This window comes from Sinohyriopsis cumingii, chromosome 2 (assembly GCF_028554795.1).
Source record: "Sinohyriopsis cumingii isolate HCF-2022 chromosome 2, ASM2855479v2, whole genome shotgun sequence".
Classification (NCBI taxonomy): Eukaryota; Metazoa; Mollusca; class Bivalvia; order Unionida; family Unionidae; genus Sinohyriopsis; species Sinohyriopsis cumingii.
Genome location: NC_142962.1, coordinates 143,630,076 through 143,649,243, shown reverse-complemented (window position 1 = coordinate 143,649,243; position 19,168 = coordinate 143,630,076). Strand labels below are relative to the sequence as shown.

The 19,168-nt window shown below is 32.7% G+C and overlaps 1 protein-coding gene across 2 annotated transcripts in view; it reads left to right on the top strand.

Annotated features, from left to right (window-relative positions):
• The window catches only part of LOC149805994 (progestin and adipoQ receptor family member 3-like), a 28,923-nt gene extending 12,985 nt beyond the window's left edge, over positions 1–15,938 (top strand). Inside the window, exons 6-7 of one of the 2 annotated variants that reach the window (XM_089950803.1) lie at positions 881–971; positions 15,355–15,938. In XM_089950803.1, coding sequence (XP_089806929.1) covers positions 881–971; positions 15,355–15,500 — 237 coding nt within the window. In that variant the 3' untranslated portion in view covers positions 15,501–15,938. Of the gene's footprint in view, positions 1–880; positions 972–9,687 lie in introns of both variants that reach the window. The other variant, XM_089950804.1, reaches the window with a different exon arrangement.
• The last annotated feature ends 3,230 nt before the right edge of the window (positions 15,939–19,168 follow it).

The following is a 19,168-nucleotide window of genomic DNA, read 5'->3' as shown; positions in this document are numbered from 1 at the left end:
ACATAAAATTAAGTGAAATAATTCAAATAGCAATGATCAAAAATAGTTTGACCATTTAAAGGGATCCATCAGCAGGAATATACCCACATTATAAAAGGGCAAGCATTATATGTTGGGGCTTTGTAGTGATGTACCACTGTATATGTATTAGTGTATGAAAATGCACTTGCTAAAATACCAATTTGTGAGACAAATAAAACTGATTTTGAATATTGAATATGGAATTTTAACATGTTTTTCTGACAAATATTTGTAAATTCTTTTTGATACTTGTAAAGATAATTAAAAAACATCAGTTTAATTTATATTTGACCTCTGTGGCAAAGTTGAATGTTACAGATAAAATTAATGAAATTGTTGACTGAAAATACTCTGGTGTTGAAATCCAACTGAGCATGACAGTTAAGTGAATATTAACATCATTTGTCCAATCATGTGAGTGCTGATTCCAAATTTTTCTCTTTATTGGAAAGACCATTCTGTCAACTATATTGCCAATTGTTAATCGAAAGTCCCTACTTTCTGTTGGAAGATTTCCATTGCCATTGTTCTTGTCAAGCTTGTACAAGTACTTTTCTCTGTTTATTACTGACAACAGTTACCAGAGGGAGAGTAGACTGGTCTCAGCTAGTAATTATTTAAAGTTGGTGTTTGAAGGTTTAAAGAATAAGTTTCAGGAAACAAACTTTAATATGATCAAATTTAGGTCATTAACTTGATCAGCTTTTATATTTCTAGAATGGCATGTTAAGTAAGAGCTTATTTTTGGTGAATAAAAATTGGTTTTAATTGTTTGTTTTCAAAACCCCAGATACTCCAGGTAATTATTCTGCTTATGATAAGAGGAAACTACTACATAACTTATACTCTTTGTTTTCAGATGTTTGTGCCAAAGGTGGTCACAATGTATTTATTAGGTGCACTGGCATTTGCATTTTACATTTCAAAATTTCCAGAGAGATTCTTTCCAGGTGAGTAGATAATTTTTTCGGATCTCTTATATATCCACAAGTGGAAATTAGCTGTTAATAGGAGATTGCAGGTTGCATGTTTATTCATTTATCTTGATGGGATTATAGAATTATATTGTAAAGATCAGAGAATTATGTTAGCTTATTTTAATTACCTGTCAGTTCATAAAAACTACAACAATATTCCATTCATATTTTAAAATTCTTGACTGAATATATGATAATATATATTTACCTAAATATCTAATTGGTATTCCAACACTGGAAGAAATTATAGATCATCAAGGTGAATTTCAGGCCTTGACTAGAAAACTGTAAGAAATGGTAATTGAATGTGTCCATTGATTGCAGTTGAAAACAGCTTTCTGGTGATATGAGTCATTTTAGTATCATAGTATTGGATTGTAAAGCTTAGTAGTCAAAAATCATTTTCACAGTTGAAATGATATGACAACCCTTATTGCTTAAGCTGGAGTCTTGTTTGGAGGCAATGTATATACATGAAATGTTAATTAAAAGCATGTTGTTACAGTGCTATATAAAGGTTGTTTTCTCTTTCAAAATTAAGTGAATCCTTTCTTCTGTATTATGATAAAGCCTTTCCTTTTTGAATGTTTGTTTTCTTCCTACCTCATTCACAAGAAAAACCATATTTGAGTGGTAGCTTAGTTATCCACAACCCTTAAACCATGCATCACCTGGTTCATGATTGATTAAGTCACAGCAATGAGTTATGCTAATATAAGATTGGCGCTAAAACAAGAGATATGCCAATATAAAATTGGTGCCAAATCAAGATAGTTATACAAAATTGGTGCTAAAACAAGAGAGTTAAAATTGGTGCTAAACAAGTACCACTGATGTTTAATGTATGCTGGTAGTGCTTAGCCATAAGAGAGATAATAATTTAAAAACTGAACACTTTGGACAGACAGAGTAATAGATTGCATTTTCCAAAGATTGCAAAGATTATAAACATTTTTTCATTTTAACATCCCAATAATTATTTAGCATTTTTAATATTTGACTTTTTACTACTATGACCCCAAAAATAAATATATTTGAGTAGGGATCATCAGTATATTACAGTTGTGATTAAGGTCGTTGAGTCATTGGACAATATTTCATATTTCACATATATCTTGCTGCATTAGAACAGCTTTTTTTTCTTTCCTAATGATATCTTTTAAAGTAATGCATGTAAATTCACTTAAACTTATTTCATAATAAGCTTATGAAAATGTTTCACTTACTATTGAATTCTTTAAGACTTTTTAAATTTACCATATTTTTTTTATTTTTTGTACAGGTACAAATAAATTAAGCTGCATATACTAATACAATATTTGAATTTGCTAAAACTTGTGGGTATAGGAACAGATAAATTTTAAAATAAGTTACTCTGATGTGGTCATAAATATTCCATCACACATTAGTATTGGAATTTTGCTGAATGTATCTAACTGTCCCTGTTTAGCTGAAGCTTTTGTCAAAGATAAAAAGTAATAAAATAGTAAATGGAAATTATACAAAATACATACCGTACTGTTTCAAAGTATTATAATTTATATTTAAATATTTATGATATTTATTACATATAAGCTCATTCTGTTTAAATCTCAAGAATGATCATTTAGCATCCAGTGTTGTTTTCTTTATTTGTAAAATGTCCCCTTCATTCCCACCAAAGATTACCAGTATCAGTAAGTGCATGTATTTAACACATTAACCACTAGCGACGACTTAACGTGGCAGGAGGTAGTAGCCTACTGCCGAGCTCTGTAGCGTCATGGTCATGCATGATACACTAAAGTGGGTGGTATTATAGAAAGGTAGACAGATGTAGCTCTACAATGATCCAAATAATCTGGAATATCTAGTTGCACTACAAAATACAGATTAAATTACCTCATTTTTTGGACCCAACTTTTTTCTACCCAAAATTTGCTCGTGGTTGAAATCCAATTTTGTGTCCGGATTTTAGACTTTTTGGTCTCAGATCTAAGGCAAACCGGTATGAACTGCAAACAGACAGATGAGCCTTTGCAAAAAGTAGGATAAGATGGGCATTTGGAATAAAGAGTGGTCTCCATCAAAAATAATGGCTCCGTTTAGCAAAAAAAAAAAAAAAGAACTCCAACTTTTACCCTTCTGCTCATGCGCGAGTCAAATAGCCAATGAAAAACGATGTTTCTAACACAACTAGGCAGCATGTTATTGATAGATCACCATGCATTTGGTGTTTTCAGAAATAGCTTTCAAAATGTGTTTCCTACTCGATTTTCAGGTGAAAATGACAAAAATCTCCAGGGGTTAATGTGTTAAGCAGCAGTTGGTTTGATCTTTGCTCACGCTAGTTTGAATTCAAAGTTAAAACACTTCTTTTGGGGAGAACAGAGGTGTCTCTGGTTAAGAACCTTAAAAGAGTAATCACCTGCATGGAATTAACCTGTATCATAAACATTAACATCAATAAACACTGTAAAAATAAAGAGTGAAAATATATTACCAGCAACACATTCCAAAGTATTATTTAAAAATATATATGAAGATTAGTAAACAGTGTTTAATGCCTTAAGAGCTGGACTTTAGAAATAAATGTGTAATATAATGTGGGCTTTATAGAGAAGATATGTTAATATTAGTACATGTACATTAAATAAAGGTATTGAGACTGCAGATGTGAGCTGTTGTCATGATGAATTCACAGTTACGTGTTTAGGTATGAATAAACAGTAACAAAAGAGAGAAAACAACAAGCTTTGAAAAATTTAACAAATAATTTATTTCCCTTGAAAAATGTTGTAAAAATGAAAAAATAAGAACTTAAGGTTTTAAGACTCAAATCCAAAAATAATCCAAGAATAATCCACTAAAAAATTTTAGAAGTCCTAGTAATGAAATGTTCTAATGAATACAAGTTCGAGTCCTGACGAAAATTCCAAAATGGAAGACGATTGCGTATACTGTAGTTGGTATAGAGCTGATGTGTACAGTCCTTTGTGAACTACAGAAAACAATATTCCGGTGTTTGAATTCCGAATAAAATTTAAATAAATGTCTTTGTCCAAGAATTCTGTATGAGCATTCAAATATTTCCAGGAAAAAGAATTATCCTTTAAAATCCAAATAATTTGAATAAAAATTAACATATAACTCCAAACTGCCACAACAGACACTTTCCAGTGTAAAGAAAAAAGCCCAGCTGATAAATCTCTCTATAGACATCAGTATAAAACCTGACTACTGCGCAATTTCAGAAAACCCAGAATTGTGAAATAGAGGCTGTTTACATATAAAAAATCATGTACTCCTAGTATGACCTTGATAAAAACCAATCATTATACTCAAAAATAAAATTAAAATAAAAAGTTGTTTACTTGTCTCAGTGATTCCTGAATCAAAGTCAGGAACTAAGAAATAGAAACAGTGTTTCTATTATTAGGTATTTATGAAAAGTATCAGGTCAAACTGAATTTTCTGGAAAATATCAAATTCCTAGTAAACAAAATTACATTACATTGACATTAAAACTTACAATCAGACAATTAAATTAAATCAAATATACCTAACAACACAAGCAATACATATGGATACTCACATACCACACAGGCAATACATATGGATACTCAGATACCACACAGGCAATTCATATGGATACTCAGATACCACACAAGCAATACATATGGATACTCAGATACCACACAGGCAATTCATATGGATACTCATATACCACACAAGCAATACATATGGATACTCAGATACCATCACTCAAATGGAACATATACAGTACATCTTATGTGATTTTTTATTTTTCCATGCATTGCATTGGAGGTTCAGATCATTAGGAAAAGGTTCTGCCACCTGTTCCCATGCATTTTGACAGAATTGCTGTGGCTTTTCGTGGGGAATAGTTTTGCATAACACACTTTATGTAGAGTTACATCCAACCACCACTGCAGAGCGGACATAGTGTCAATAAAGAGGGCATGGTTTTCTTTTTTTTATGACCTCATCCAGCATGTGCTAAACAGTTTCTTTGAGAGAGAGAATCATGTGTCAGTTATCTTTGTTGTTGCCCATATAAATTAATGGATACATTTTTATTTAGTTTTTATCTTTTCAGATCAGATTGTTAATAATATCACAATATTATCAGTTGAATGAAAATACAGTGTATCAGGTCATCAAAAATTAATTTGTGAGAGAGCTCAGGAAGTGATATACTCACAACTCATTTTCAGACAGCTGTAGGTCTAAGGAAAATACCATTTACTGAATTGTCAGATTTATTTTGCTCTAAAACTGGATAGATATATAAAATAATTAGGGATATTGGCCTGAAACTTTTTGCTCATTTCAGAACTGAAAAGTGTACCTGAATTGACTGTCAGAATTTCATAGGGTTAAAGTAGTGTATATTCAGACTTGGAAGTCTATGCTGTTGTTGACAGTGTGTATTGCCATTACTGCTTAAGACCTAAGCACTTGGTTTACATTTGACTGTAAATTTAGTGTTTTCTCTTTTTTATTTTTTTTAACAGCAGCGTCATCATTTTTAAAATTTAACTATCCTGTCACAGAGGATTATCTTTCCTTCAAACAAATAAGAAAAGGTTATGATGTTTAAAAGAAGCCTGTTGGCTTGTCTCTCATCAAGTCATTTATTCAGATTTCAACTTATATGTTCCTGATTACGTTAATGTTGGGATATAAGCCTGCTACCTCCTGAATCCAGCCCTGTTAAAAAGATGAAATTCATTTTTTTTTCTGTATATATGCTATAGACAAAGGACAGTAACTCTTGCCTGATTACCTCCTGTTGCCTCCACCAGTTGTTGCTAGGTTTTGTTTCATTGTCATACAGTCAACATCAGAGAAGACACCTCCCAAAAATCCATGCTATTATTGATGTGAAATACAAGTATCCCTTCAGGAATTTGGATTTATATTGTATATTTATCATTCCTCTACAGGTGGTATACATATATTTTTAATAACTTTCCATTTTTGTGAATTTGTTACATTGTCAAACTTAGTCTGTTTAGGACTGATGGTACAATACACTAATGATGCTGCATGTTGTAATTCAGGTTTTATCGCATACTGCCTATTGTTTGCAGATTCAGTTCATAACAGGTATGACTTATTAATAAGATGCATTAATTTGTCTGGCATATACAAAATGTACATCATCCTCACTTTATAGTAAGTACGCTTTATAGTCCAAGGAAACATAGGCAACTGTCTCACAAAAGTCAGGCAAAGACAAACAAAAAAGGGGAAAATCTTGCAAGGACAGCACAGACATTTTAAGTATTCATCCAAAGACGAAATTGTTTGTGAGCCTTGTGGGAGATCTTGCAGGGTCCCCCTCATCTAAACTACATTATATCCAACCATCAGGTATGATTATGTCTACAGAAATGGGGACCAAACGATGAGGATTGGTAATGACAACTATCTTTGATGGCCATTGAATTACAGATGCATTGAATGGCTAAGGAGACAACAAAATTAATCAGGTTTTGTTAGATTCAAAATATCCTCCACATCTGACCACCACACATTACTGTTAGGTCAAGGCTTTGGTAGATGTCAACATCAAAGAAGAGACTCTTTCCTTCCGGCATCTTCCCTGGTCTTGAAAAAATATGAGAGATAAATGACCATCTATCTGGAACAGTTTGTTGTCTGAAGAATACTAACACTATATTTTCAGAAAGCCAGGTATCATCAACATTTTCATCATGCTGGTACAAAGTAAACTCCAATGCTTCCATACAGAACTCCCAGCTCTGGATAAAAATTTACCAGCAGTCCATATGTCCACCCCATTTTTTATAAAGTGTTTCATGCTACATTGAAGCTGGTTGTTGTTAACAAATGTTTTATGTTGGACTCGGCCTTATTGGCTATTTTAAGATTGCCAAAAATTGGGCATTGAGCATACTTGGGAGGCAATTGTAAGCACCAGGTGTCACTAGTTTTTAAGCTGAGCAATATATCAATGTCATGTCATGGTGACTGGGAGTTTTTTTAACATGTGATTGGGTAAGTATTGTTGGAGAAATATCATTTCATTTTGAACTAAGTAAAAACAATAAAATTCTGGAAGTGTCTGATCTATTTTCCACTGATCATGAGGTAAACTTCATGTGCTGCATTGCTGAATTGGAAATGCATATAAAGTTTTTACATTAGTAGTAAAGCAAACAGAAGTCTAATGCATAGAAGCAGGTAATCCTTTCTAAACACACTTGTATTGAATATACAAGACCCTTTTAATGATTTTATCGTCAATTGACATAAAGACAAATTTAATTGATTCTTCAAATGGTATTTGAAAATAAGTCACTCTGACATCTGTCATTCCATGGATGGCGTTCATGCATTGGCTATTCAGATGTCAATCATAAATTTTGACCTGCCACCTCCATGGTGGAGAAGCACAATACATGCTTGCTGAGTTGCAGTGATGATTTGAAGGTATTTACCCCTCCTACACAGCTTTATCTTTGAGTATGGAGGGGATTAAGTGTTCCAACTGGATGTGTGAAGTAATGAAAATTTTTATGAGCTGTACTTTATTAAAAGCTAGTTCATTTGGTCTTGATTGTTTCCTTCATTGTTTTGTCTTATCATTTATTATCATTTATCATGTTAGTGACAAAATCACCGACTCACTTATAATAATGGAGATTATGTATTTTATTATGATTTATAAAAAGATTTGCAAACTGGAAGACAGGAAGTTCTATAAATATTTGTAAATTAGATCTCTGTGAAAGATCTGGTATTTCTTAAATATGATTTGGAAGTATGATTTTTTTAACATGATTTAGATGTTGTTGTTGTTGCAGGGTTTAACGCTATTTTTCAGCACAAGATAGGCTGTACATGGCGGCCAGTATAAATGTTGGAGGAAGAACCTGGGAAACCCCCTGAAAGAACCACTAACCCATGAGAAACTACTGGCATGCTTTCTCGCATACCCACATTGGCCGAACCTGAGACTCGAACCCACACAGACAGAGGTGAGATGGCAATGATCCATGGCAGTGAGCACTTTAGAGTACTCATCCACTTGGGGGCCCTAGATTTAGATGTAAAAAAAGGCTAAAATTATTATCCTAATTTAATGTTAATGTACAATCTGTTGAAACTAGCTTGTACCTTTTTTGACACACTGATATTAACTCATTTAGCCCCAGAGGTTTTTGAATGGCTCTTTTTGTAACTTATGTGCAATACTGATGCACAAATGATGAAATAAATAAGTAATATTCAGATTTGGTGATGTCATCAAAATTCTCCCATTAAGTCATTCGGCCCCAGTGGTTTTTGTTGTTTTCGCCTGAAATGTGCATAGGAAAGACATTTGGGGGGCTATATCTGAATACATCGGCTTTCAACGGATTTTCCATGAGACTAATGCCTAGTTGTATTAGAAACATCATTTTCCATTGGTTATTTTGCTTGCTCATGAGCAGAACGGTAAAAAAAAATAATTTCTTTTTGCTTAATGAACCCATCGTTTTTGTATGGAGACCGCTCTTTATTCCAGATGCCCACCTTATCCTAGTTTTTGCAAAGGTTCACCTGCCTGTGTGCAGTTCAGACTGGTCTGCCTTAGATATGAGGCCAAAAGGTCTAAAATCCAGACACAATATCGCAATCCGACCATGAGTGAATTTTAGGTGAGAGAAAAAACCAGGTCCAAAAAATGAGGTTTTTCCCTCTGTATTTTGTAGTGCAACTTGAACTTCCAGATTATTTGGTATCATTTTAGAGCTATATCTGTCTTCTTTTTTGTAATACCACCCACGTTGGTGTATCTTAAATGACCTTGATGCTGCAGAGCTCGGAAATAGGGTACAGCCTCATCATGCCTACAGACAGGATTGGGGCTGAATCAGTTAAAGAGGAAGTCATAAATATCTAGGCAAAAGTCATGTGCTGCATGGAACAGAGTTTCATTATAAATCTGCTTTATTTTGGCAATTTTTTCACACTGTCAGTGTATATATTACTTCATAAGCATCCTGATGTTTATATTTTAGACTTCTTTTGTATGAAAATAACACAACTAAATATCCACAATTAAAATCAACTTCTGTGCACAAAAATTATTAGTACAAACAAAATATTATGACTATTATGCCCCAACTGTTTATGAAATTCTAAATGTTATAAAAAAATTACATGTATTAAAGTAGGATTTCATTTAAATGATGACCAAGAATATGAAAAAAAATTAATGGAAAGGATGTGTAGTCTTATTCATAGGATATCCATGACAAGTCATCAAGTTTAAAAACAATTTTGTCTAGTGAAAGAAATGACTGGAACTAAATTCTTGCAAAATGTCAATAGCTATATATTAAAACTAAATAAAAAATAAAGCATTTTGCGTACTTAATCTAGTACTGTAATATATTTCTGTCAAATCAAACCCTCGTTTGTTTTCTAAAGTTGTATTTTTGCATCCATTTTAACAAGCTTCATTTAAGATCAACAACAGAACAGGAAAAATTCATTTTTAAACCCAATTTTGTTGCTGTTGACTAACTAAGAACTCATTTTCATTTAATAATTTCGAAAGAAGTTGTTCATTGGTACACTCGGTTATGAATAAAAATTATTATATAGGTATGTGAGAATGCAACTTTTTGTCTGCTGTGCACTTACCCTTCCTTTCCTTTTCCAATTGCAGGTGTGTTTAACTACATTGGCTCCAGTCACCAGATGTGGCATATTTTAGTTCTTATTGCTTTTATGTGGTGGCATAACGCAGGCAGAGAAATTCTACTATATAGAGTAGAACATGAGTGTACTTAAAAATCTCTAATTTATACTTTTCATTTTCTGCAAGTTGTTGTGTGCGATGTTTACTCATCTGAGCATACAAGATGTTTTTTATTTTCATATAATTTGTGAGACTTAATCAATCTTTTTGTAGGTCACTTATTCACCTATATTTTATGTTTTGATGAAATTTACACAATAGTTTTGAAGTGTACTATAAACAGTATATGCTAGACTTGTGATTTTAGGAGGCCTATGGTTACATTTTTTTAGGCAATGGTTTATATATATATATATATATATATATATATATATATATATATATATATATATATATATATATATATATATTGCAATCAGCTAAAGACTGAGTTTCAGTCATTTTGTGATTTGTTTGGGAATAGGGAAAGAAATATACAAAAGTTAGACTAAATGTCTGACCCAGTCACCACTAATTGCATCAACAAGATTCCAGAAACAATCTGGGCAAATAAATGGATGAAAAATTTACAAGAGAGAACTTAAAACTGTTACCATATATTATAGCAGGGAAAGCCAATGTTTGTGATGCAAGAATAACCATGTGGAATCTGCACATGGAAAGACATGTAGGAGGTAAAAGAGGGGAAAATAATAAATGTAGCCTCCAAAAAACAGACACACATAAAAACAGACACACATGGAACCATACATACTAACATAAGTTGAATGTAGGACAAAGTAGGTGAGATATTGTTATAGGTTTGCATCCAACATTTTAGGCATTGTAGATCAAGTTTTTTTTATCTACAGTTCATCCACTACATTCATGTAACATTTTGTAAATCAGGGTTTTAGATCGACAGTTTGTAACTAAGATTTTGACTTTCTGCATAAGGAAAGTTGAGGAAAATGTAATTCTAACTGTTTATTGTAGAAATACACAGGTTGTTATCTTAAGTCCCTGCCAACAGTACACCTGATGATCATATGCATTGATGAATATGCTCTGCTATGTATTCATAAATGCAGTCTACAACTAGAGGAATGTTCATTCAAAGTCAGAATTATGGCAATATTTAAGATTTATTCAGGATTTTACATTAGTCAGGTCTAATGGTTCATCTTCAGACAGTCTAAAGTCCTTATTCAGGATTTTACATTAGTCAGGTCTAATGGTTCATCTTCAGACAGTCTATAGTCCTTATTCAGGACTTTACATTAGTCAGGTCTAATGGTTCATCTTCAGACAGTCTATAGTCCTTATTCAGGACTTTACATTATTCAGGTCTAATGGCTCTTTTTCAGAACTAAGAGTTCTTTTTGAGAACTCAGATGAATGAGTGACGGAAATTTAGCTTAACATACATTTACAGTTAAAAGTCACATGATAAAGCTACAGTGCCATTTCAGTGACTACATTAAAATCAAGGAAATACTTATTCTAAGAACATTAACTCTAACAAGAACAGTCTTAAATGTTAGGCGAACCCTAACAGTATCAATAAGTAGGAGTGTTAGTCATTGTGGGGGTGACCAACTGCTATCAGGGTATCTTACAAGGTAGAGGTACTTTTATAATTCCTGAAAAGAGAGACACAACCAGATTATATATGAGCTACCTGACACAAAAAATACATTGAAATAATGTACACTTGAAAATGTGATTCCACTTTAGACTTAAAAAGAGTACAAAGATACTGCTTTCCTTTTCCTATTTATCATAATCCTTTTTTTCACTTTCATCCTGAAAAATTAAAAATTGAACCAAAACACCAGTACACAAATGGAATTACAGACATATAACATAATGCATAATACCAAAACATGCATGGATTACAAACCATGTAACCTATTTAGGCCCAGGAATGGAATGGATTACAAACCAAGTAACCTGTTTAGGATCAGGAATGGAAAGGATTATAAACCAAGTAACCTGTTTAGGACCAGGAATGGAATGGATTACAAACCAAGTAACCTGTTTAGGACCAGGAGTGGAATGGAATGGAAACTTGTAATGTACAAAACATGCAGGTTGTAGGCATTTAGTACTATTTCAACTGCAGTTGTCATTTTTGAGAATTTGGTCATACGTACCTTTCAATGATGATACCAGTAATTCAAGTTATTTGGCATCCCCATCATCAATATTCAGTTAAAGATCATTATATAAATACATTGCGAGATGAAACCAAAAAAAACAATTTTAAATTATGTTAACATTTTTAAATTAGGTCAAACAAGAGGTGGGATCGTATGTGAATTGGATTGAATATTAAATGCTATGATGTCACAATGAAAGCGGTTTATTGGCAACAAATCGAACCATCCCTTTCACTGAAAATAGTTAGACCTGCCGTCTGCTTTTCTTGACCAAATTTAGTGCCAGGCCTCCATTGTAAAAGTCCTTAGCAATTGATAAATTTCATCTGGGAGTTTTTGATGAGCACTTATCAATCAGGAATTATCCTACTTGGGTAAAACTCATTTCGTATTAAATTTTAAAACTTCAGTATTTGGTTTAAGATCAGTATAGGCACGTGCATGACTGTGTTGATGTATACTTTAACAAGAATTTGATTTATTGTGCCCTTTCAAAATGAAAATATTAGCTTCATTCAGAATTCATTGTTTCAGTAGTATATCTATATTCCACATAGAAAAGGTGGAATACATACAGATATAAAAGCTTTTAATTTTTGGAACATGTGGTGTCAGCTGCTAGCTTTTTCTGTAGTTAGCAAGTGAATTGGTTACATTTGTCTTAACATAGGTGAGTAGTATTCTTTTTGAGGTTACTCTGCTGGGTATGGTATACCAGCAATCATTTAACTCTAGATAAAACTTGTACTTCTTAAGAACATTTCTTACCATATATATTCGCTTATAAGTCAAGTCAGACTTCAGATAACATTGATCCTGATCTGTGGTCAAACAATGTGTCTGTAGATCAGGGTCTATATTATTTGTTCTACTGATTACTCCTTACAAACTTCACAAACCCAGATCTGCTGGCACATTATGCAGTGGCAGATCTGGGTCTGTGCAGTATGCAGTTGGACATGACTTATATGACCACATATGGTACATTATGCTGAAAATCAATCAGTGAATATGTAAATAATAATGATCTAATTTACACTGCACTGGTGACTTTGTTCTCATCATGAAAAATAATATATGTGCAAGTGTTTTCCAACAGTGGTTACAGTAATGGAGATACCTTCTCCATAATGTTTTAGTATTATTTTTGATAACCTCAGGGGGAAAACAACACATGCTTTTGCTGATGTTGCATGAAAATGAGTATACCTGCTATAGGAATAAATAGTCTTCATGTAAGATAAGAGATACTTGTTAAGCCTCATTTTGTATCTTTTGAAAGACAGCTACTTACTTGTACCTGTTTCAGAGGACATTGGTTGCACTTACCTATTCTGAATTGTTTTATATGAAATGTGCGCATGCCTCAGTTTATCATGTAGAATGAACCAGAAATTATAATAATTACTCTTTTACATTTCATAATTAGATCTCAAAAACATTTTGTTGAGATACAACATTGGACTGTGATGTTTATGTGTGTCTGCATTTGACCAAATGGTATTATGTATTTTATTTAGTCATTTGAATTTCAGTTCATTTCTTGATAATAATGCAGAAGATTACATTATCTTTATTATCAACAACAGATTTCAGTTGTATATGTATCAACTGTTGTCACACTGTTGGTTTCATGTTATTGCATGACAGTTGTATATGTATCAACCGTTGTCACACTGTTGGTTTCATGGTATTATATGACAGTTGTATATGTATCAACTGTTGTCACACTGTTGGTTTCATGTTATTACATGACAGTTGTATATGTATCAACTGTTGTCACACTGTTGGTTTCATGGTATTACATGACAGATGTATATGTATCAACTGTTGTCACACTGTTGGTTTCATGTTATTACATGACAGATGTATTTAACATAAGAAGGGTGGTTGATTAAATTTTGGGTCATTTTGCAATGTATACTTTATACTTCTGTTTCATGTGACTCTATGTGTCAGAGAGGTTACAAAATAGCAAGCATAATGAATCATACCGTAATTTATCAATTTAAAAGAAAAAGATAATAAATATGTGAATCTAAATTTCAACTATGTTAAAAAAAAATTAAACATTTTTGAACAAAGCTCCTTCTTTCATCCAAAACATGCAGACTAAATTTCATGATTATATGAAGTAGCTTGGTATGTGTTGGGAACAAAGACATTCTGTTGTATAGTATAGATGTTTAATGTAGAAAACTTTTAATTTTTCTCAAGTCCCAGACAATAAATTTCAAAATTTTCTAATATCAAATTTAAGTCATATATTATAATTCCCCGACATGGTTTGCTAATTCAGAATATAGGTCTATATTATTATAAATTTTGGAGAGAATTAGTTTAGATGAGAAGTGAATGTTAAATAGATGGAAATTTTTCCTCATGAAATGTCAGTTTGAATTTCAGTTGATTCTTTATAAAGTAGTAGTATGCAGTTGCTCAGTTCAGATGCATTGTCATTTTCAAGACCTATGCATACTTTTGTATTGTCCTTCTCTTACAAGTAATTAGTTAAAAAGTGAAGATCTGTGCTTATAAGTTCTTCAGTTATCCACCCTTCATGCTTTAAATTATTTATTTTATTACTGGTAATCTTAAATATATTTAATAGACAACTGAATATATACTCTGTTGATTATAATTTATAATATGAATGTTATGTAAAAATCTTGTTTTTGTTTTCTTTTTAAACTATTACCAGTCAGCAGTGATGTTGACATTTTTTTGAAGACTTGAACACTTACCTTAATCATCAAAGTACATTATAATACACAAATTCCTATATTGATTATGCTACAACCAATTAAAAAATTACAGCGGATTTAGACTTTGTAAAACAAACGAGTCCAACAGTATCTGACTTTGATACAATAGGTGAAACATTTGACAATTTTCCTTTAATAACTAAAATAATAAAAACATCTTTTTAACACGTTCCGTTGTTTTTTGTTTTCTTTTCCTTCTTTTTAACATCACAAAGATTGCTTGATAAAGGCATTTAAAATTCATAAGGTTGATCATAAATTGTGCTTTTTGTCCCCTGAAGACTCTGAGTTTATGACTTGATATTTCTAATGAAAGACAAATTCCTCAATTATCTATGTGTTCGTCTGAAGTAGAGAATTCAAACAATCATTTTATTTTATCTATACAGTCAGCTGGGATATAATTTAAAATTATCAAAGAGCCATTGACAGAGCCCATGCAATATGGATTGAGCTGATAAAATGGAAGATTTAAAATACTTTTGTTACCTTTTTTCCATACTATGGTAGCACAAATGGAGTTTACATTTACTAAATTTATCCTCTATAATGTACTTGCAAGTACAATCTCAGATCTGTAATGTCCTAGATCAGGGTCTACCATGTTCATTCTGCATAAGACGTTATGCAACATGATTGACCCCATGTGCGGGCACAAATAATAGCTGCAGTCTGGTCAGTATAATTGGTGAATGTAGTATGTTATTTTTCATATTTTATTATTTCAGGTAGATTTAATTATGTGGGTTCCAGTCATCAACTGTGGCATATTGGTATGGTGGTGGCATTCTATTGGATGAACAAGACTATATGTGACATATTTGTGTACAGATACTCTACCTCCTGTATTGATCACATCCTAGCTCAGTCTTAAGTTTTGAATATTTTGTGCTTTTAATGTGTTTACCACTTTTTCACTGTGCTTTTTGGGATTTCTTTCCTTGGTAAAATCACTACATATTTGTTATGTCAATAATAATAAAAAACAACATTCATAATAAATATATGAACAAAGGGTACAGTTGTTAAAACAATTACCATTATTTTGTTACATCTGATTTTAATGTTTCCTTAAAATTGTGGCTGCTTTTTCAAGTGAATTTGAAATGCAAAACTAATGTACTGTTATTTTAGATACAAATATTTTAACTCTTGTATTTTAATAGTGCCACTTTTTCTTATTATAATTTATGTAAACGATCAATACATAAATAGTACTGATAATTGGCAACTCTCTTATTACATGTGAACAGTATTTATGTCTTCATTTTATTGACTAAATTTGAACAAGAATAAACCATGACAAAAATCAGTTCAGTTTTGGCTTAGTTTACCTTTTAGACAATTAAGTTACACACTAAACCTGAAAAATATATGCACTGTAGATGATAATGTTACCAGTCTGACATCAAGGCAGCCATCTTGAAAATCTTGTTACAACAGCTCTCATTGGAACAGAAGTCATATTGATGTAGAGCTTTCACCAAAAGATTCTTGTAATGTCCAGCTAGTCTTAAATGAAAATGGTGCCGATCCAACATCCATTATAGCTACCATACGGTGGCCATCTTGAAAATCTTTTTATCATGGAACCAATCCAACATCCAATATTGCTGCCACACAGTGACCATCTTGAAAATCTTGTTATCGCTACTCCTCCTGAATGGATGGTCTGATCAATAAAAGAAGTTTTCACTTAAATACTTCTTACGATGTTAGGTTAGTCCTAAATGAAAATGGTACCTATCTGTTGTTCAATATGGCCCCTACAGCAGCCATCTTAAAAATATTGTTTTGATCACTCCCCCGACACAAGCTTTCACCCAAAATCTTTTTTGATGTCCAGTTGATCCTGAATGAAAATAATGCCAATATGAGTTGCCATATGGATGCCACAGTATCCATCTATAAAGTTTTGCTATTACATTTCCTTTTAGGTGGCAAGTGATACTTGTGTCTTTTCACCAGAAGACATTTATGATGTTTAGTTAATCCAAAATGAAAATGGTACTGATATGTTTAATATGGCTACCACAGTGGCCAGCTTGAACCTTCTTATCACTACTGAATGAATGGTCATATTAGCAAAGGGTTTTTGCTGAAAGACTTGTTTTGTTGATCCTTAATGAAAATGGTTCTGATGTCTAATTTGTGTCCATCTTGAAATATCTTGTTTTTGCCAACCCTCTTAAATGGAAAGTCATTTCATCAGAAGAATTTTCAATGGAGTCAAATTGGTCCTTGAGAAAATGACTAATCCGCAATATGATCACCATGGTGACTATCTTGAAAATATTACACCCAATACATTATGGGGTTTTCACTTTCTTTGGATACCTTGTTGGTCATGTCATACAGCCATTATGGCTGCAATGATGACTGTCTTACAAATCTTGTTGTCACTACTCCCCCCGAATGGATGATGGAGTTTTCACATGGGGTTTTCACACAAATAATGATGTCTACTTTGTACTAAATGAAAATGGTGCCAAGCTGACATGCAATATGTGCACCACAGCATCCAATTTGAAAATTATTTTAACACTGAAGAATATCAGAGACAATTTTAACACTAAGCAGGTAAAAGGAAGACATGTTCTCATCTTGAATGCCTGAAAATTATATTTGTTTATTAAAGTAACAACTCCTTTGAAGTTTTAGTGACTGTGTCATTCTTATATATTTTTTTATTACACTCTCCAATAAACACCCTATTTCAGCTAAAATGATCCAAAATGGAATGAGATTGCATCTCTGGTCAAGTAATATTTAGAATAAAACTGAGATAACTGTGACCTATCTTGTATACGTCATTATCTTTGTCACTCTGAGGCATTATACCCTTATATTTTTAGCACTAAAAGTTGTACATCTATCAAGCTTTATATGCATATTCATCGTTACAAGTAATTTTGCTTTATGGTTTTGTGGGGTTTAATGCCATTTTTTCAACACATGATAGGCAATACCTGGCAGCCAGTATATTTGGTAGAGGGAGAACCCAAGAAGAACCACTGATTCATAGGATGCTACCGACAAGCTTTCTCACATAACTATGTTGGTCATGCCAAGACTTGACCCCATGTGAACAGAGACGTGCAAGTGATCTATAAATGTGAACACCTTAGACCACTTGGCCACCCAAGCCCTGGCTTTACAAGTAGAATACAAATAAACATTAAACAGTGTATCAGATAAAGGTCACTCTAAACTATTTTTGCACCAATTTACATTTCAACCCATAAAGTTGATGCAAAATAACCAACACTCATTCCTTACCCAAAGTCACAAGAGACATGGACCCTGCTTTTAACTTCTATTGACATGTATGCTTGCCCATCTTTAATCTATAAAGAAAAGTATTGTTGGCAAAGTGGTTCATGTTTCCATAATGTTTCCTTGTACACTGTTTTCATCGCTAGTTCATGATGACCAAAACAAGACTGTCTGAAAACAATTTGTCATCGGATCTATAAAACTTCATTCAAAATGGGAAGATCCAAATGCTGAAAAATGAGAGAGGGAGATAGATTATACTTTGATTTAGATATATATCACATTTTCGGATATAATTTTTCCTTTTGCTCTAAAAATAATATGGAAAATCAAGATACAGTATAACTTGTCTTTACAAGCTACCCAGCAGAGGGAACTATGTTGAATGTACATGGGAGGCAATTGTTTATGGGAGATAAACTATACAGCTAAAATGAAAAGGGTAAACTAGGACCTTACTGGATATGAGAGATGGCTGTTTAAGGAAGGTGATCATTAGAGGAGTTTGCACTATTTTGGGATTTTATTGTACCATCCAACTTAAGTTTTCATTAAACTGGCATTTCTTGCTGTCTGTTAGTTTCAGTTAAAGAACAAAATACAAGTGCATTAAACAAAAACATGTTTGCATGATCATTTTTATTTCTCTCCTTTATCAATAAAAACTATTTGCCAGACCATTCCACTCATTAATTGCGAGTATGCATCCTCTGGAAGATCACTGAATACATTACTAAAATAAATCTAATAAATATATCATCCCTGAACATGTGCCAGCAAATCATTTTTGTCTCAAGATGACTTTATGAAAAATACAACACACCCAGAACAAATAGTACATGAAGGAACTTAAAATCTACCACATGTACTCACTTACAAGTCAAACTGCAAACAACAATGATCCTGATCTGCCATAGCATAGCATGCCTGCAGATTAGTGTCTATGTATTTTGTTCTACTAATTACTCCTAACGTGCTCCAGAGACCCAGCTCTGCTGGCGCATTATTGAATGGCAAGATCCGAGCCTATGTAGTTTGCAGTTGGACTCGTCTTACAAGTTCAAGTGAAGCAAGCCATCTTTTCCTATCTGGAATGTAAATTGTAAGGTATACGAAAAACGTTACCTGGAGGAAAAAATAGAAACTATAAATAAGGCATTTGACTGTATGAATCTGATGCTATGTCAATATTTGTATGTGTAGATAATATTACATCAGAGTGTACATGCTTTTGTTGTGCAATACATATTCCCTTCATGTCCTAAA